General features: G+C 41.4%; 1 protein-coding gene and 1 long non-coding RNA gene across 2 annotated transcripts in view; one reads left to right on the top strand and one right to left on the bottom strand.

Moving 5' to 3' along the window:
• Nucleotides 1–1,022: 1,022 nt before the first annotated feature.
• The window catches only part of pear1 (platelet endothelial aggregation receptor 1), an 84,552-nt gene continuing 65,005 nt past the window's right edge, over nucleotides 1,023–20,569 (bottom strand). The window contains exons 12-23 of the mRNA XM_050045900.1: nucleotides 20,358–20,521; nucleotides 18,311–18,413; nucleotides 17,027–17,179; nucleotides 16,805–16,936; nucleotides 16,516–16,647; nucleotides 15,025–15,141; nucleotides 14,568–14,786; nucleotides 10,828–10,937; nucleotides 10,454–10,580; nucleotides 7,839–7,901; nucleotides 7,426–7,620; nucleotides 1,023–3,892 (exon numbers count right to left, since the gene is read on the bottom strand). Of these exons, the coding sequence (XP_049901857.1) occupies nucleotides 3,753–3,892; nucleotides 7,426–7,620; nucleotides 7,839–7,901; nucleotides 10,454–10,580; nucleotides 10,828–10,937; nucleotides 14,568–14,786; nucleotides 15,025–15,141; nucleotides 16,516–16,647; nucleotides 16,805–16,936; nucleotides 17,027–17,179; nucleotides 18,311–18,413; nucleotides 20,358–20,521 (1,655 nt within the window). The 3' untranslated portion in view covers nucleotides 1,023–3,752. The remainder of the gene's footprint in view (nucleotides 3,893–7,425; nucleotides 7,621–7,838; nucleotides 7,902–10,453; nucleotides 10,581–10,827; nucleotides 10,938–14,567; nucleotides 14,787–15,024; nucleotides 15,142–16,515; nucleotides 16,648–16,804; nucleotides 16,937–17,026; nucleotides 17,180–18,310; nucleotides 18,414–20,357; nucleotides 20,522–20,569) is intronic.
• Nucleotides 15,036–20,569, top strand: part of LOC126391303 (uncharacterized) — a 36,023-nt gene continuing 30,489 nt past the window's right edge. Inside the window, exon 1 of the long non-coding RNA XR_007570073.1 lies at nucleotides 15,036–15,155. This is a non-coding gene — a long non-coding RNA (uncharacterized LOC126391303). The remainder of the gene's footprint in view (nucleotides 15,156–20,569) is intronic.

The following is a 20,569-nucleotide window of genomic DNA, read 5'->3' as shown; positions in this document are numbered from 1 at the left end:
ATTTATTTATTTTTCCACATTTACGGCAGCTATATGCTCCACTTTTGAAGCTGTTTGAGTTAATAGAATGCCTACAAATCTGTACATCATTTGGAAAAACATGACAGTTGCAAATGAAAAATCATCCCGTAGAGCCCACATCCTGTTTTGCATCTAATTGTTCTCAAACGTCATCTTCATCATTCTGAAACCACAACACAACATATTATAGGGATGACTAATTTTATCTCCTTTGTTTTCTCTCATTTGTCTGATGTCACTATTTTGAAGTAACAGGATGAAAATTCATAACGTAATTAGCGAAAACAGCATTACTAATGTTGAAGCCTCCCATTGTGACAATGTGCTGGAGTTCACAGAATGAACTGCAAATCAAGGATCCCCAACAATACAAAGTACAAGTAAATGTGCCCTTCATTACTCTGAATTGTACATAAGGTCAACACAGGAATGTTTTCGGTCAAACTAGCCAGCGAGCTAACCCAGCTAACAAAAGCTAGCTAGCTAGCCAGCCATCCATATTCAGGCCGTTACCACTCCCAACGTGTCCGATACTGCTGCACTATCAAACGACTTGGTGGCAGACACCGACGCACAGAGGCACCCATCGTGTTGGTATGGTACGCAACAGGTAGCAGCCATTTCTGGCGCAGCAGGGTGGATTGGTCAAACTAACTCTGGGCTTTCACCCTGGAGCCTGCTGTTTCCCGTGTGATACCAGAAGTCTGGAACTATTTTGCTATCAACTTAGTGTTCTAGTATGCGTAGCAAGTGACATGTGTCACAAAGCCAAACCATGATTTTATTTATTAAACCTAACCATGGACTGTTGTCGCCTAAACTCAAGGAATAAACCTAAAAGTTGTTTTACCTACCCCAGATGACTTCACACCCATTCACCCCTGGTCCCACCTGACCCTAATGACTCACATGGTGGCCAGGTGGGTCAACGACACATTGTGACCTTAACGACTCTGAAACTAAGAGCTCACATGACCCCTACGACTCTGCAAGGGTTCTAAGAGCTCACATGACCCCTACGACTCTGCAAGGGTTCCCACCCACACAGGGTTTATAGCCTGCACCTTCGCACCAGTCCATTAGAACTGAAAAAAGCCTCTTGGATGAGAGGCAAAACGTCTTCAAGAAACGCAAGCAAGTCCAGTTGCCTACGATACAGCACTTCCGATTACCATGTCCTGGATGACTGAGAATCTTCACCGACTTGTTTTACCTACGTTGTAAGTTCATTCATTCATTAATTTTCCGTAACCACTTATCCTGTTGGAGGTCGCGGGGGTGCTGGAGCCTATCCCAGCTGACATAGGGCGAGAGGCAGGGTACACCCTGGACAGTTCGCCAGACTTTCACAGGGCTGACATATAGAGACAGACAACCATTCACACTCACATTCACACCTACGGACAATTTAGAGTCACCAGTTAACCTGCATGTCTTTGGACTGTGGGACTGTGTGAAACTCCACACAGAGGGGCTTGCCCACCCTGGGGTTCAAACCAGGAACCCTCTTGCTGTGAGGTGACACCACGTTGTGAGTGTATTTTGAAAAGACACAAAGCATGTAATGAGCGTAATTTGACACGCCATACCCGAACTTCCAAAACTGATGCGGGAGGGTACCCAGTGTGTCATATTTTGACATGTAGGTCCACTAACAACTGGTATTTGACATGTCAGGATGAGAACATGATGCCATATTAGGCTAGTCACCTCCGAAGCTGGGACACGCTCTTTGACCCAATGGTAGTTACGGGGTATGACATAAGCACAATGTAACTGGAGCTGCGATGTAAGAGGGTCACAGCAGACGGCGCTATGAATAAAGGGATGATGTCCACTTGAGGTGCTTTTAGGGTTCGCTATGTTTGGCCACCTTGGGTGCACTGGACCTGACAGAACTTTTTGGGTACACTCGAATAATTGGCAGCCGATATACAAAAGAGCATTTTCATATAGAAAACATGTTTTTGAAACAAATCAGTCATCCCCCATCCGCTATTGAGCCTTTCAGGAAGTGCAGATCAGATTTTACTACGCATGTGTTGTACCCCAATGATATGACGCTATATGACGCCATGACTTCTCCTCTTTCAAACCTCCTTGGTCACCTCACCAACTCACTGCTAACGTTACTAGCCCAAGTGTTACACCTGCAGATTCACAAACCTGAAACATCATTACAGGGCCTGTAATCCAGCCTTGAGCTGCCAATTTATATAGCTGTATATCGTTATCGTGATTAATTGTCTGAAAACCGTTGCTTTGCCCCCATAGCAGGCACAGGTAACAGAGTGTGATCCTCACAAGATGGCTCCCCCATTCCCAAAAAAATAACAACACAGCATGAGGTCAACTTCACGCTCTCTCTAAATGGTGATATTTCACCTGTAATAGAGGTTTTGCTCCCCTGATTTGCCGATGCAGTCGAGAGATTGAGGGGAAATGAAACAAAGTTGAAGGTATTTTAAAAACCTTAAACATTCAGGGCTGGACCCCCATCAGCCACCCCCCCCTGCTCCGCCCCTGGGATGAGTTGGAGTACTCTGTAAAGCTAAACTTTTGGTATTTTGGGTGAACCGGCCCTTTAAATACCACACAGACAAAAGTTACTGTAGGTCACTGCGTTAACATTCATAATACTGCTTTGATTTGGCTTTAAATTCCCCATTTGATGAAGGTCATGGGAATTTTTGTCCTGCATGAACAATGTTTGTGCTTAAGCAGAGTTTCTGGTATCTGTTAGTGATAAATGTGTAATCTTTGGTCACAAACCCTTTAAAACATCCTCAAACAGGGCTGTTGTTCTACATTTCTGTAAAGCTAACAATATATTCATTTCTATATTTACAAAGTTTCCATCTGACAGCAGCAATAAGTAAACCACATTTGTTTAAACAAACGGGGGACACGTGCATCATCGTGTCTCTAAATGCCACATTTGGAGAAGACAGTGATATGAGTCATAAAAAATATTGTGCATCTTGGTAAAAAAAAATCTCAGGCACTTTGGTGAGACGATTTTTTGCTGTCCAAAACAAACTCATATGTGTTGTAAGACATGTTTAAAAAGGTCTCTTGACCTTTGTTTCTGCCCTTTTGATGAGCTAATCAAAAGAAGTCCAGCTATGACGAGTTCATACAAAAGCTGCCTATGAAAAAGTTTACATTTTTGGAATATAATATGTCTAAATTTAACCAAAAAAGCAAAATAAAACTCAAACTACGTCTTAATTTGTCATTTTTGATGATGCAGATTTGAACTCTAATAAAAAGGGCCTTTGAAACATGCACACCAGCTCGTCAGTAGCAGGCGAAATTACAGCAAGTTTAGATGAGTTCAAACACATAAACATTCCCAAGTTTTTGCTTTTAAGCATGAAGTCTTGTGGCGTATTTTTCCCATGGGAGGTGAATGCAGCTGAAGCCCCGCTGGCGTCGCCACAGTCCAGCCTTCCTCACCGCAGCCTGCTGGCTCCCCGGTCTGGATGACAAGTCTGTCATGGTGAAGCAAGTACCACTTTAGCCCACAGAGGGGCAGTGTTGAGCTGACAGGGGGGCAGACACAGTAAACAATTGTTCCTCAGCGGGTCAGACGTTCAGGCGCTGGTCTGTGGGTGGTCTGCAGCTCTGATTGTCAGACAAGAGAGTAAAAGTTTGCTCCTTTTTTGGGAGCGTGGCTGAAATCATCCCCAAAGTGAGGAGGAGGGAAACTTGCTCTGCTGCTGTGACTGTCACTGAGGTGTTCTCCTAGGGGAGGGGGGGCGGCGGACAGGTGGCAGGTCATAGTGTCCCGGGATGTGGCTGTTCACGGGGAGGTCGTAGTGGCTCTGGGGGTCCTCATGTGGAGCGTGACCGAGGGAACTCTGACGCTCTGTGAAGACAAACAGAAGCTCTTTTATACAGTTACAGGCAAATATCCAACTCTTATTCCACTGCGTTTCTTCTCTTCATCTTTTACTTTAGAGCAAACTGTTGCCTTGAATTGTCTGATTTTATCAAATGTTCATGTTTCAGCAACTGGTTTTGGTTATTTTTCTTCCTGGTGCTGCAAATAGATCACACCTGTGCACTGTCTGGTTATAGTACTGAGACTGCTTTGAACTGGTTAGTTTGATGCTGCAGGGTGGTACAGAGCACTTGCTGAAAAATCTTATTTTCATGCTTCTAATTCGATCTTGACCCAGACTCGACTGGTTGGTTTTAAGATTATAGTTGTCTAAATCAGTCCTGACTAAAGCTCTACAACAAAGGGTTTAGTTTAGAGGGATTTACTGTCTGACTGTACCTGTTTTAATGCACAGAGTGTTGATGATTTAACCTTTGTTAATCTGCATTTTAAAGCAAATCCTCACACAAAGCACCTTTACATAAAATCAAGAATTAACTGATATAAAAGACTGATGAGATATAAATGTATTCATCCTTACATATGTATAAAAACTTGGATTTGGAAGCAATGAGAGCATGAATGACTAGTAACACTTAATCTAAACCTCTCAATATATAAACACTTACTATGACACACTGTAACGTAGATGCAAGCAGACTCAAGTGTTTATGTTTTTGCCAATAACTCCTCCTCATCAACAGATAATAAATGACACTATATAAAACACAGTTTTAATATTTTTAAAATGTATAAGTGTTGAGAAAAAGAAGAAGAAGACATACTTTATTAATACCCTGGGAGAAATTTAGTTTACACATGCACAAACAGGACTTAAACATGCATTGAATGGGGAGATGTCAGGGTGAGGGGGTTGCCCATGGACAGGCGCCCCGGGCAGTTGGGAGTTTGGTCTTGCTTGAGGGCACCTCGGCAATGCCCAGGAGACAAACTGGCACCTCTCCAGCCACCAGTCCACACTCCATATTTGATCTGCATGGGGACTTGAACCCAAGGTGCAGCCGGAGGGGAGCAGGCACTGGGGCGGTTTCCTGCCAAGTGTGAAGCTGTCGGGATGAGAGTCAGTAACCTCCAAATCTGAGGCCTTGGCTCTCTGCTGGAAACCAGTGGATTGCCCCCTCTGGGTTGGGGGAGAGTTACTGCCTGAAGCAAGGGAGTTCAAGTATCTCAGGGTTTTGTTGATGAGTGAGAGTAGAATGGAGCGTGAGATGGATCGGCGGTTTGGTGCAGTGTCTGCAGTGATGCAGGCGCTGTGCCGGACCATCATGGTGAAGAGGGAGCTGAGCCGGAAGGAAAAGCTTTTGATTCGATCTGGTCCATCCACGTTCCAACCCTCACCTATGGTCATGAGCTCTGGGTAGTGACTGAAAGAATGAGATCACGGATACAAGTGGCCGAAATGAGTTTCCTCCGTGGGGTGGCTGGTCTCAGCCTTGGAGATAGGGTGAGGAGCTCGGAGTAGAGCTGCTGCTCCTTCGCATCGAAAGGGGTCAGTTGAGGTGGTTCGGGCATCTGATCAGGATGCCTCCTGGGCACCTCCTGTAAGAGGGGTTTCAGGCACGTCCCACTGGTAGGAGGCCCCGGGGCAGACCCAAAACACACTGAAGGGATTACATATCTCATCTGGCCTGGGAACGCCTTGTTGTCCCCCAGGAGGAGCAGGAAAGCGTTGCTGGGGAGAGGGACGTCTGGGGTGCTTTGCTTGGCCTGCTGCCCCCGCAACCTGGCCCAGGACAAGTGGTTGAAAATGGATGGATGGATGAAGGTAATGTTTTCTGCCAAGTCCTAACACCATCTTAAAGTCTTAAACAATCAGATACAAAAGGACCCCGGCTCAGTGAACACATGATGATCCAAAAAAACAAGTTTTTAACATCAAATCACTGATTTTAGAGTTTATTATCACAAAATGTTGGGTCCCTTATTAAATGACAGGGGCAAAGCTGTCTTAATATATATGTTTTTCAATCATTAACCACAGTCTTCTGCTTCCAATAGACTGAGTGTAAATAACTGTTATTGATGTAGGGGAGTGCTATTTTCTCTCCATTTTCTTCCCCTGAATTGCTTCAAATGAGTGATGCTCCACTTCACTTGAGGAAAAGAGGCTGACCTTGAGCCAATATTGTCATTAATCAAATGCTTTGATTCTCCTAACCTACACCAACACGTGTTTCCCATCATCATTTATTAGTCTGACTCCATGCTGATGTATCGCTGGTGTCCGCAGTAAAAAGCAGGACTAATAAAAGAGCATCCTCTCTGCTGCTCTTCCTCTTCCCTGTAAAGATTCACCAGGCGCTGCCTTCAGGACGCCCGTCCTCCCCGTCTGTCAGAGCACTGATCCTGTTCTAATGTTTGACTGATCGCGACTTTAAAAGAAACTTAATGAGTTTTTCATTTTGGGGTGAACATTATTTTAAGTCTGAGCTTTCTAAGCTTTGGGTCAACACGTGTGCTGGGTCTGATTTTGATTAAAGGAGGAAGTAAGGATAATTTTGTGTTTAAGAGAGCTGCACTATTGCAGCTGACATTTTACCAAATTTAAACCAACTTAAACATTAAAAAATAGAAATCTTTACTACAGCCGCCCCTGAATTTCTAGCAAGATATACCTGCCTGTTGTGGATGTTTATTTCAAAACCTTTTGTTACTAGTTTGCATATTGAGATTATTAATATAATGTACACTCACCGCCCACTTTATTAGGTACACCTGTTCAACTGCTTGTTAATACAAATAGCTAATCAGCCAATGATAGAAAGGCAACAGGAAGTCAAATAACCACTGGTTACAACCAAGGTCTGCAGAAGACCATCTCTGAAGCAACAACACCTTGTCCAACCTTGAAGCAGATGGGCTACAGCAGCAGAAGACCACACCAGGTGCCACTCCTGTCAGCTAACAACAGGAAACTGAGGCTACAATTCACACAGGCTCACCAAAACTGGACAAGAGAAGATTGGAAAAATGTTGCCTGGTCTGATGAGTCTGGATTTCTGCTGCCACATCGAGATGGTAGTGATGAGTCTGGATTTCTGCTGCCACATCGAGATGGTAGGGTCAGAATTTGGTGTCATGGATCCATCCTGCCTTGTATCAACGTTTCAGGCTGCTGATTTTCTTNCATCATGTCAATATGGACCAAAATCTGTGAGGAATGTTTCCAGCACCTTGTTGAATCTATGCCACCAAGAATTAAGGCAGTTATGAAGGCAAAAAGGGGTCCAACCCAGTACTAGCAAGATACTGAACACCAAGTTGCTCCTGATAGCTGTTACATCAGTGTGTGTGAATGGTTACTGAGTAGCAGGTGGCGCCTTGTGTGGTAGCCTCAGCCACCAGCGTGTGAATGGGTGTGATGTGTAGTGTAAAAGCACCTTGAGTGGTCAGGAGACTGGAGAAGAGAATGGGAAAAACATGGATGTCAACTACCTTTTTTGGTTGTGAAAACTCATCAGTATATGTTGCTGAAGGAGGTGTAAGGTGTTGCTCACCTCTGCGTAAGGTGGCCGTGTTGAAAGGTGGTGGGCTGATCTCAGTGTAGGCTCTCTCTCTGGGCACGGCTGACTTCATCTCCATGTAGCTGCTCTCTGGGGGGCAGAAGGGCAGGCCGGGCAGGTCCTTGATGGTGGCGTAGGGATTCTCGCTGTTCAGAGAGCTGCTGCTCACCGCCACCGCGTCCTTCAGCTCTGTCACCACACAGGACGCAAAGAGAGAGAAGTTAGAGCACATGTGGAGAGTCAGAAACATGTGGCACAGCAGCAGGATCAAGGTCAGTCGACAGTCTGTACAATCTTTGCACCCACAGTTAAATGTAGCACCGTCTTGCTGATGTAGCTTTGGTGATCCTACTTCTCAGTAGCAGGTAATAGGAGAGGAAAAATGTGAAAACAGGGTGATAAAGTACCTTTGTTGTAATATTTTCCGAGGCTGGCACTGTAGCTGTAGCTGCGGTCGATTCCAAAAGCTCCTGTAAACAATAAAAGACAAATCCTGGCGTCTTTATTTTCATTTATGGCAAACTAATCAAAAGCAGATAATCCGCTTTGGAAACCTGCAAAATAAATACCAGGTGAGTGAACGCTGGCAGCGCAACTACCAACGTTTTATGAAGTCCTTATTGTTTTTATTGTCTCATATCAAATGTGCATTGATGACTGAGAGGATTTTCTGTCCAAAGGAAATGTGATGGTTGATAAACTTTGATGTGTCGACTGTTAAAAAAAAATGACCTGAATTTACACTCCTGTGATTTAACCCTTTCAGGTATAGGACAGCTAGTTAAAAGCCATTTCCTTGTATATGCATGGGTTTTGATGCTATAGTTGCATTTAAGTCACTACAGTGGACCCCAGTGTGTCATGCCATATACTGCCGCTCACTGGCCAGGTGTTGTAACTGCAACACAAATCTCTGGAAACCAAGATGGCTGACAGAGTGCAAGAAATGTTGTGCAGCTCAAGAATATCTTGCCAATCCTCCTTTAATAGGAGACCCTGGCAGGTCAATAATATCTGGAAAACTCATGTAACATCTAATGAGTATTACAGCTGTTAAATTTTCCAAATATTGATTATATGTTGGGAGGAAATTACAATTTATCATCTGTCGACTAAACTGGGCATTATTCATTACTGGCTGTATTTCAGCTGCAATTAAAACTATTACTGCGACTGTTGTTCTTGAAAATACTGCAGTGACTTTTTATGGCTGTAAATCAATTGATTTATGTTATTAGAAGGTAATGTGCAGTTTTTGTAACAGAAACAATATTTGGACAATATTTTTGCAGAGAATGATCCCTGGAAAAATGATATAGTTCAACAGGAGGAGGTGGGTGGGGGTTGACAGCTGATATTTTTAATAGTATTCAATGACTTTATGAGAGGTTATTTTATTGTTAAACATAAACAAATTCAGTGTTTTCCCACTGTAAGGTTCATCTGTCCTGGTGATAAAACTACTGGACACTATGACTGTAACTCAGTATCAACAGAGGAAAGATTTGCTAGCTGCTAGGCTAATTATGCAATGTAAAATTGCTTAGATAATATTGGGTGATTAGCAAAAACCAGCTGTTTTGTCTCTGAACCTCGACAGTTATTACTGAGCCAAACGTTATACTTTTGCCAAATGGTCTTGTGTCCATGTTTTATAGCTGTTGGGAGAAGTTTTCCCTCAGGGTTTTAAGCCAGATAGCTCTGAAGTTTTAGGAAAAGGATCAAGGTTTGGGTTAAAATGAAAAGATTTCTTCCATAAAGAGCTCTCTGGCAAAAAGCTCTGAAGGCAAACTTATCCAGTGTGCTGTTTTATGTGTGTTGGTGGAGTCAGTTTACAGTAAACTTAACTGCACTTAAAGGAACAGTGTGTAGGATTTAAGGGGATTTAGTGGCATGTAGCAGTGAGGATTGCATCTGAAACTTCACCTGGTTAGAATTCCTTTAGTGTTCATTGTTCAGGAGGTTTTACCAGGAGCCGAATTATCTGCAGAGGTCTTTTCCTCTCCGAAACAGACCTGGGGTGTCATATATAAAAATGCGTGGGATCCATACTAAAAATGTATGTATGGAAAAAATATTTGACCGTTTCTACTGTCAGGCTTATATATCACTACTTTCTCATGGGAAGTGTCGTACGCCTCTTGCAGGCCTTGTTTTGTGCGTATGCAATGTTTATACATAAGACTCCAGGTGAGTTAAGCAGTAAAAACACTGAATAAAGCAGTACCACATGTTGTTTCTATGCTGCTCATTGCGGAGAGGCTTCTTACTACAGTGGCCGACACAAAAATGCAGATGGCCCACTCCAGAGCGAGTGTTTGGTTTGTCCATTCTGGGCTACTGTAGAAACATGGTGGTGCAACATGGCGATCTCTGTGGCAAGGACCCGCTCCCTATGTAGATATAAACGGCTCATTCTAAGTAAGCGAAAACACAATGATTCTTATTTTTAGGTGATTATACAATAAATTAAACATACTAAATATATTATATTCCATTTTTGCCAGTATATCCCCCTCAATGTTACACCCTGGACCTTTAACAAATTATTTACAATTATTTATGAGCTGATTTTATCTTTACGGGCCAAGGGCAGAAAAGAAAGTAGTGGCAGCTTCCTCTGTTACCAATTGTGTTAAACAGTCATATCATATTGTTGCATATTGATCACAGACCCCTGAAATGACATATTGAGGTTGACTTTGTGATAGCGGCACATATCATATTGTCTCAAGAACTGATATAATATCATATCCTGATTAAACTAGTAATTTACACCCCTTCACAGAATAAGGAAATACTTTCAGCAGGAGGTTATATCAGCAGTAAATTGGAGGTTTCACAGATTATCTTTTATGCTGCTGTGGTCAGGAGGTCAGGAAATCAACTCCTTACTTTTATTAGCTTGTAAATGTTAATCCACTTATTTCATTCTGCTCTAATGCTGCAGGGCTCTCCTCTAAGTGGATAAAGTAACTGTTCCTGAATGTGAATCACGCAGTGGAAAGTCACCCGGACGGACCTGAGTCTTTGCGGGGCTCGTGGTGTTTCCAGTCTGCAGGCAGAGTGGCGTTGCTCTCAACCCCAAACAGGCCCCGCCTCTCCCTCTCCATGTTTTTCACGCTGCAGAACAGCTGGTTATTGGTGTTCTGTATGACACACAGAATAGTAAACCAATCAGAAATCATCAATGCAAAGAAACTCTACCGAGTTAATATGACATAAAATCTTAACAGCTGTGACTTCCTGGGTCAACATTTAATGGTTAATGAGTTTAGCTGTTGTTGACCGGATGAGTTACATGTTTGTCACAGTGCTGCACTACAGTTGCCGTGAGGCCTGAAAACTGCCTGAAGTATCAGATGACTGCGCCGATGTAACAGAGGTGACATTCACCTTGATGGTGCGGTCATGGTTGTTGGGGAGGTGTGGCAGTGGAGGCCTGTTCTGGCTCAGTGTGTGATAGCTGGGGTTGGAGTAGTAGTGGTGGTAACTGTGAGGAACATCTGTAGGCCAAAACAAACACACGGAGTCACGTCTGCTGCAAGTAAATTACCTCAAGGTCAATAAAATGCACCTCTGTGGAAGACTAATTACCAAAACACAACAGCGGGATAAAACTAAAACCACATTGTGACCAAGAACAACTATAAAAACATCAAAATATGTTTTAATTATTTCATTTAAAAATGATGAATATCCTCTAAAGTAAACTGTTACCTAAAGTTCACACATTGATGTTTGCAATTATTTCACTTTATCATATTTAACTCTTTTGTAGGCACATCAGTGCTCAGTATTATCAGTGCTACTTGCATCAATTTAAAATTATAACTAATTGAAAAGGACCAAATTTTTTTTTACACCCCTGGGGAAAATTGTGGTTCATTAAAGTCACTCTGATACCAAGCATAGAGAATTATAGAGATAGAAATGAGGACGCAGTATGTAAAAATATAAAAATAAAATATGTGCAATATGCCTCAGTGTTGACACTAGTATGTAAGATATTCAAAGTAGAAAATATGACCAATGTGCTGAGTATGTTAAGTGTGTGAAAATATAAATATATGTGCCTTATCTCACAGTACAATATAAAACTAGTATTGGCTTATGCTTTTGTGAAAACATAAGTAATGAGATTTATAAAATGCACCACAGAGCACCATAGGACACCGGCATTTGGACTTTTTAACCCATTGCATTTATAATTCATAATTATCTATTGGGTGCAATTATTCAACTGTGAAATATTCCTCACCTCTTGAATGTATATATTAATTCAACATAACATGCACAAGGCTGCACACATTTCTTATGCTTACTCTAATTCTATTGTTGTTCATTCTACTGATGGATATATTGTAGTTAAATATTCACACTTACAGCCTCAGCACAGTGGCGATATATTTTATTTTTATATCTTAAGTTTTAAATTCTCTATTCTTTATGTTGGAGCAACTGTAACGAACCATAATTTCCCCTCTGGGCTTAATAAATTATTTCTGATTCTCATTATAAGAATTGTCATCCAGAGTTTGGGAAACACAAGCACTTTGCAATGGTCTTACTTGTAAAAACATCTGATATGTCATCGATAAATGTCAAATAATTTCAATTAAAAATGTCAGGCATTGCACCTTTAGTCTCTTGAATGAAAGTCAGACAAGCCTAGTCAACATTCAAGCTAATGTTTATGTAGTCTAGCTTAGTTTAGTTCAGTTTTGAAGGAAACTATCATGTCAGGCTGAATTACAGGGAAATATGTACAAAGTGCCTCACAAAACATGTCAAAAAAATTAAATTTGATAGTTTATTTATGTAAACATGTAGTTGTCAGACTGAAATCACATTTGGCTATCTTTTCTGCAGTAAAAAAAATAATATCAAAATGTGGTTTTATATGATTAAAAGAAGGAGAAAGTGGTGGAATATATGAAATGCTCCTTTTCCTGTCTGCTGCTGTGGGGGCGTGTCTGTGTTTGATTGACAGCTGCTGACAGGTTCAGCTCCGCAGGTGAAGGTGAACAAACAAACAAACATGCCTGTAAATAAACAGCTCATGGACGGGCAGCGTGTTGTCAGCAGTGGTGTAAAATAATAATGACCACACCAGCGTCTGAACGGACCGAGGTGACATTAGCAGGTAAGTTTAAATGCTGTTTAATGAGACGTCAGTTAGCTAGCCGGCTAACTTGAGTTAGCTGTAGCAGTTAGCCTCTCATCCAAAACAACATGACCTGTGCTCCTGTGTGTAAGTTAGTTGAAGGTCCGGTGTGTAGGATTTAGGGCAGTATTATCAGAAATAAAATATAAGATTCATAATTATGTTTTCATTAGTGTATAATAATTAGAAACTAAGAATTGTTGTTACTTTAGAATGAGCCGTTTATACAGTAACGTTATACATGAGTAAGCTAGCGGGTCGTCCTGGGAGTCCGCCATGTTGTTTCTACAGTAGTCAGAACAGAGATGAAACACTGTGGCTTTGTCCAAACTTCCACCTTTGACTTCCACACCAACATGATATTTATAGGGCTAAAACAGTATGTGAGATTTTGTAGTACGTCCAAAACCTTTTCATGAAACAAACAGTATGTAAGTTTAACCAGCAAAATATCACAGTACAGTACAGGTGTAAATTTCCCACAATGCAGTGCGGTAGACAACAATTTTAATAGCTATGTCTCAATTCAGGGGCCTGAAAACGCACCATCAGCCTGAAATATATGAAACGGCGGTGTCTCTGGCGGTGAATCATCTCCTCAAGTATTCAATAAAATATATAACAATCTCTGGGTCCATGATTTAGAGCTAACTAACTTACTAGCTTACCTCTTCTTTCGTCAAGTGCAACTGGTTGCTAGGTAACAGGAACGCCAACAGGTTGCGGTGAGAACAATTGGTGATGCAACCAGGAAATCAGACCAGACTGTCCCATTTTGGAGTTTGGTTTGGCTAATGCAGCCTTCAAAGGACGTGGCCGACCTAGACCGCGAAGGCCGCGTCCTTTGAAGGCTGCAGCGCCTGAACTGAGACACAGCTAATAACAGACGGCAACCAAGACAGCTCTGTAACGTCAACAACGCTTGGATTTAAGTGTAAGTCTGTAAGAACTGTAAGATTTCACTTTGCTAGGTGCCATATAGTCTTAAATGTAATTTCAAATTACAGGTAAAATTTGTGTGGCATGGGTTACCATGTTTCGTGTCCATCGAACACGGGGCCCTGTTCAATCCCATGAAAGATGCACAGTGCGAATAAAATCAAAACACTTAAAACCGATACACAGATGTAAAGGCAAATCCACATAAATTGAAATAAAGTAACATCAAATATACCAGGGGTCAACATGAATAAACATAAAGTAACTTATGTGAAGACATTAAATTGGGAGTCTCTCAGATTTAATAGCTTTATTGTCTTAATTTTAGTTAAGACAGTAAAGTTGTTGTCTTAATATCTAGAAATAAAAACAAAAAAACAGAAAAACCCAGAAACTGCAAATGATTGAATTAATGATTTTAAATGAAACCTCTTTAGCATTATTGACCAAAAAGAAGATTTGTTGGAGAGTCCAAACTTTTTTCCAGCATGAAGTGTTTACGCAACTATTCCAAAAGCTTATCCAGAAGAAACACAAACAAAATTATATTGAAATAGAGCAAGAGACAGGTTAAAGCACACTCTTCCAATAGGTGAGACAGCTACGTCAGTAGAATGAAATTCAAGAACAGAAGCTGAAATACAATGCTTAAAGGGCAGATGCATTATCATTATTTTAAGGTTTTTATATCATGCTGTAGCGTCGTGTTTCTTATGTATTAAAAATCTGAACATTCATAATTTTGGTCAGAGAACATGTGTTTAAGTATCAATGTGCTATTTTCCAAGCCATTCTAAAAACATTAGTTACCTAATATAAGTTACTTTATGATGATGTTGCTACACATAAGCCCCCAGCCCGCCTAATGTGCCTCCTTGTGACTGAGCCTTCTTTGAGAAGAGATATCTTTCTTCCAAATTAGCTATATATTGCTCTGTCCTCCTAAACGACACAGAAGCTGAGCTGCTGTGGACACCACATTATTTCATTGTGGAAAGTCAAACAATAACACAAACTGACATTGACGTACCTGGAACGGCGTATTCAGAGTTGACTGTGCTTCTGGTGGAGAAGGACACGGTCGGCGTGTTGTTCTGTTTGTCCTTCTGCCTGCGGCGGTAAAGCAGCAGCAGAGCCAGCAGTAAGACCACCAGGATGACGAGCACGACGATGCCGCCGATGGCTCCCCACGACTCCCTCTCACCAGGAGGAAGGGGGACCATGACGCTCCCTGACTGCTCAGAGGAGTCTGTCAAACAGGAGGTGGAAGGAGAAAGTACAGCAGCTTTCATTAACCTTTTAACTCTGAGATGGAACAAGGACAGCACGACATGAAGCTGTTATCCTCAACTTTTTAAGAAAAAGGCTGACTTCAGTCACAGTGGGTTAATATAGGTCAAAGACGAGAGGCAGATTGCTGTGTGCAGTCAGTTTAAGTGTATTACTGTAGCTCCTACATTGATGGGAAAACCTGTTTGTCTCTATACCTTCTTTACAGTCCTCTCCTTCACACACACAGTCTCCAGTAAAGCGGTCACAGCTGAGGTTGGGCGAACAGGAGCAGGTCTGAGTGCAGAAGGGACCGAAGCGACCTGGACTACAGGCTGGAAAACACAAGGTACATGTCACATCCATGCATTAGACACATGTAACAAGTATTTAACTTCGGCGCAAAGATAACACTGCTCCATGATAAATAGTGGAAGTGGGTGTCATGCTGATTAGTTGATCAGCACAACACTACTATACGCAAGAAGGCTTTGGGAAGATTTTGCAAAGACTGGAGATCTTGGTGGAAAATGTGCAGCCAAACCTCCCTTTAAGAAATATGACATATTTACAACTCCTTACGTGTCCGAGAAAACGCATAACCCTAGAAACACAGGATAAAAGGCATCATATGTCGACAGTGTTCTTGTCAATTCTGCATCAATATATTGCATATAGGTAAAACATTTTCGCGTATAAAATTTACATTTCGATTTTGTCGCCTCAACTCATTACCAGCCTCTGTTGGTTAGCTGCACTATTTTAGTGGGAAGAGACCGTGGGAATGAGAGGCGAATCATTAAGAAGTTGCTAAAATAAGTTGGTTGATGGATCAGATACACGCTGAATTAAACACCGAGCCTTGTTCACTCCACAACACCACCAGTTTCTCCTCCTATTCTACAGTACGAGAGAAACGAGACACGTTCTTGCAGCTTCCCAGAGTCCCCTCCATGTTCACTGTCTACACAGTTTGCTGCTTCCTGTTTGGTGCTGGAGAGAGCAGAGCTATTGGTTGCTGACAGTGTTTACATCATTAAACAAGCCAAGACTAAAAACGTAAGATAATATTAAACATGTTTCATTTATCGTCAAGACGAGAAAAAGGCTGATTAAAGAAAGCTTCAACTGAGTTTTATGACCACCTTACACTAAACAAACAACATCACGAGAGCGCGCAACAACTACGATAAAACTCCTATGATTTTATTCCAATATTGGAAACTTGTCTGCGACAGTGAAATTGCTTGAAATGTCCGGCATAATCAGCAACAATCTGTGTAATCAATAAAATGTTTCAGTCAGTTTTCTTTGTCTTATTGGATAATAACCTTAATATGTTTTGGCTGCTGGACAAATATAACACTATTTCTGACGTTTTACACATTAAGTGATTAACTGAGAAAAAAACCCCCCAAATTTATCCATGATGGAAATAATTGTTAGCTACAGCATTATTAGACTATACATATGTCAAGCAAAACAATAACATTTAAGAGGGCATGCATGACAACTGTTTGTGACGACAGTTGCTCCTGCACTCATAACACCACTAAGATAATAACACTAAAGGTCCTTCTTGGATGTGATGTTGTGATTGATGCAGCAATCAGCTGTATTCCACTCTCAGCAGACACATTTCATGTCAGTCTTGGGACATTGCCTGCAGAATATGCTCTTTCCTAGTTGCTATATGATGTTGCACTCACGTATGGAGCAGTCAGTGGCCGTCCAGCCGGGCAAACATTCACAGTGACCGTCCCGGTGATCGCATGTAGAGTTGTTGGCACAGTTAACACACACTTCAGAGCAGTGTTTGCCGTAGTAGCCAGCTGGACAAACTGTGAAACACACAATGTCATTTTTTAAAATTACCTGCAACAGATTATATTGAAACTGAATGCAGACAGTTTCTGTAACATCTGTGCCGTGTGCATGTGTGTTGAAGGAGTTTGGACGATTTGCACATGGGTGATATATATTGATGTTAACGCCAACCTTGATCACAGTTGGGTCCAGTGTGTCCAGGTAGGCAATCACACTCTCCTGTCACATGGTGGCAGCGGTACGACTGGCCACAGGATGGGCAGGACATACTGCACTGGTCACCGTACATACCAACTCTGCATTCTGGGAGACGAGAATAATCATTAACACAATCAATCCAGTACACTTCTGGTTTTTATCAGATTTTGTCAGCTGATTGACAGCAACACTCACTGTTCTGGCAGGTGACTCCCCAGAATCCTGGGCGACACACACACGCTCCATTTTCCCTCAAGCAGGTGTCACTGTTGGGGCAATGCTTGAAACAGGTGTGGTTACAGTGGCGCCCCCACAGGCCCTCTGAACATGGCTCACTGCAGCGAGAACCTTGAGGGGAAAAAATGGAGAGTGGATGAAAGGAGAAGTACAGGCCCACTCTCACGGGCAAATTCACAAGAGAATGAAAAGAATGGATTGCAGCTGCTGATAGCACCACGGATTGTGCGTCACTTATTGCTATCTGCTCTGTCTTATGCCCAGTTCAGACCAGAGATTCACGACGAGACGGGCTGAAACAAGCAACTACTGGCAATGTGCCGTTCTGCAACGTTCTAAAAACCTGCCGGTTCACACCAATGACACTAGATGGGACGGTGTATCATCTCTATGCAACAACTCTCTGTACTTATGTTCTGATTTTCTGCTGTTCAGACTTATTTTGTGGCTGAATATAATTTGTAGCTTCTTAAAATATGAATGAGGATAGTGATAGTGAGATACTGGCTACAGCTGCATTTGTAGTAGTGATGAAACGGCGAAAAACAGAAACAAAATGAGCATCAGATGGACTGTATTCATGATAAATACGCCACAATAATATAAATAACCAGCGCCAATTAATCAGTCAATGAGAACGTGTGTGTGTGGGCGGGGCATAAGCTCATACAGTGAGGAACAGCAGTGACCCACCGTCCAACACCGACACACCGGATGGAAACAGAGGGCTCGGTGGGGACGGAGCAACTGCTGCAGCAAGCAAATGCGCTGTCTGCGGTCATTTTGACTTGACCAGCGGACTTCACTGCAAGCTGATTGGCTGTGCTTTACGTTCTAAAACCAGCCGGCAGCAATTTGACCAGCTGAGTTGCAGGTGACATCATCAGGCCAGCTCACACCACTGCAACTTTTCTCTGCAAGGGTTTCGTCTGGTTGCAAATCTTGGGTCTGAACTGGTCTGATCCTGTACAGCTTTTAAAATTAAAACTAACAGCTGCAGGGAAAGTAAAAAAAACCTCTAGTGTAAAAAATGTTTGTCAGTAATGTATTGTTGATTTGAAGTCACTGGGCAAAAATACACAACGTCACCGGTGGTCCAATTAGTCTTGAGAGCAGTACAATCCAAATCAAGGAGAGACAGAGTGGTTTAAAACCTGTGGCTCACTCAGCTCTGTTGGACCAGACTTATCTGTGGTACCAAAGCCAAGCTGGCAGCGACTCCAGGAGGACGTCATCACTTACCCCACCAACCTGGCAGACAGTGGCACTCCCCGGTGGTAGCTTGGCAGCCGTCGGCATGAACACAATCACACCTCTTCAGGCAGCCTGGCCCAAACGTGCCCATCTGCACATGTGAGCAAATGCCAACGGGCAAAGAATTGTCAGGGGAATCTCTTCAACATTCGGCCAGCTCAGTCAGAGTCAGACAAAATACTACACTGGCAATGTGTCGTTGTATGGACAGCCTGGTGGGTTGGCATGGCAGAGACAAGAGGGGCACACGTCCAAGACCCAGATTAAAGCATACAGAGGGTGAGGTAAGGGATGAAAAACTGGACAGCACTTCTACAGAGTGTCCAATCAGAACCGACGTGTTCTGTATAATTATCATCCTTATGATTTGTGTTAGTCTTATCAAAGATAGCAGCTCATTTGTCCACTCAGCTCGACATAGAATAAACATATCGTACATTTTTCTTATCTTCTGCAGTGAGTATTATTTTACAAAGTGGCATGTGTTTTCATGTATTACTGGGGCTTTAGTCCAAGACATTTTTGTGTTGTTTTGGGAATAGGGGTGCTACACTTTTGGCGATAACCGTGACATTTAAAAATGAAATATTGATATCATGGTAATAATACACATGTGATAATATTGTGTAAATAATCCAGTGTGTCTTAAATAATTTGTTTCTGTCTGTTCTCGCTATGTCTCCTTCCCCCAACACCATCTGGCTGCCTTTTTACTGTCCATTAAGTGTGATTCTTTTTATTTTATTATAATTTATTTGTTAAAAAACATATAATAATCAAAGTTAAAGATTAATATGACTGATAGCATTATTTTATTTATGTATTTATTTTATGTCATTTTGCAGTAGTATCATTGTCGTGAACTCTTTTGGCCACGATATCGTGTAATCGCCAGTCCCATATATAAGACAAACAGAGAAGATGTTGGAGGACTAACACGTTCAAATCTTTTTATCAAAATGTTGCACCCTACTGTGGTCATTACACCTCCATTTATTTCATTTTTTTTTTTAATATTTCTATTATATTCTGTTTATGTATTTATATTTTATCTTAATATGTAGGTATGTATATATCGTATATTTATATCTTACTATCAAATTGAGTGGCTTTTTTTTTGATGATGATGATGAAATTTTTATTATTTTCGCTATTATAACATCATCATTTTTGTAACAGGCCTGAGCTTGATGACATAATACACAGATGAATGCTACTGTGAATAAATTAGTAAAATAATAAAGATAAAAGATAAAATAAAACACAGATGAATATTACTATAAGTAAATTAGTGAAATAATAATAAAAAATAAAACAAAACAGATGAATATTACTGTAAATAAATTAGTAAAATAATAAAGATAAAAGATAAAATAAAACACATGAATATTACTATAAGTAAATTAGTAAAATAATAATAAAAAATAAAATAAAACAGCTGAATATTGCTGTAAGTAAAGAAGTAAAATAATAGAAATATATAATAAAAATCTATAAAATAAAACAAATGCACAAATATAAAATAACATCAAATAGGGGACAAATAAATACGTTTTAAAAATGATTTTAAAAAAATAATGGGGGTATAATGATGGCTTTATAGTCATAGACACACATTAATCATATAGAAATACATTTCACATATGTACACTTACTCTTAGATCACTGGGTAAGTGATTTATCAATGGCTACTATATACTTATGAAACTGCTCTCATTTACTTAGATTTTGGCTCTGAGTCTTTCCATGGAAAGGACTCTGAAGATTTCTTTATACCATTGTGTTAATGGGGGGTTTTCTTGGATCCAGTTATATTGGATTGGTAATTTTACCTGGGAGTGATATGTGTTGTGCAGTTAGTAAGTTTCTGGAGATATAATTTTTTTGTCAGCTATTTGTATGTACGGTTGCTTTTATTGTTTCCCTAAAGAGAAATCTGTTAATAGTAGAAATAGTTGCATAAAAACAGACATGTCACAAAAGATGCCATTTCTGTACCATTTTATAAACGAATGGGTGAAGCTGCAAGGCTTACCGGGCACGGTTGGTCACAGCGCGCCCCCTGCCAGCCGGCTGTGCAGGTGCAGGATCCATCTGCAGGATTACATTTTGCCCCGTTGGCGCAGTGGCAGGTGGCGTTGCATCCTGGGCCCCAGGTTCCCTCAGAGCAGGGGGTGGAACAGTCCGGCCCTCGCCAGCCTGCAGGCACATGAAGGACAGTCAGCCATGTTTGATAGAAAGTCAGTT

Source organism: Epinephelus moara, chromosome 6 (assembly GCF_006386435.1).
Source record: "Epinephelus moara isolate mb chromosome 6, YSFRI_EMoa_1.0, whole genome shotgun sequence".
Lineage (NCBI taxonomy): Eukaryota > Metazoa > Chordata > Actinopteri > Perciformes > Serranidae > Epinephelus > Epinephelus moara.
Note: the sequence above shows the minus strand (reverse complement) of the source record. Positions and strands in the feature narration are given on the sequence as shown.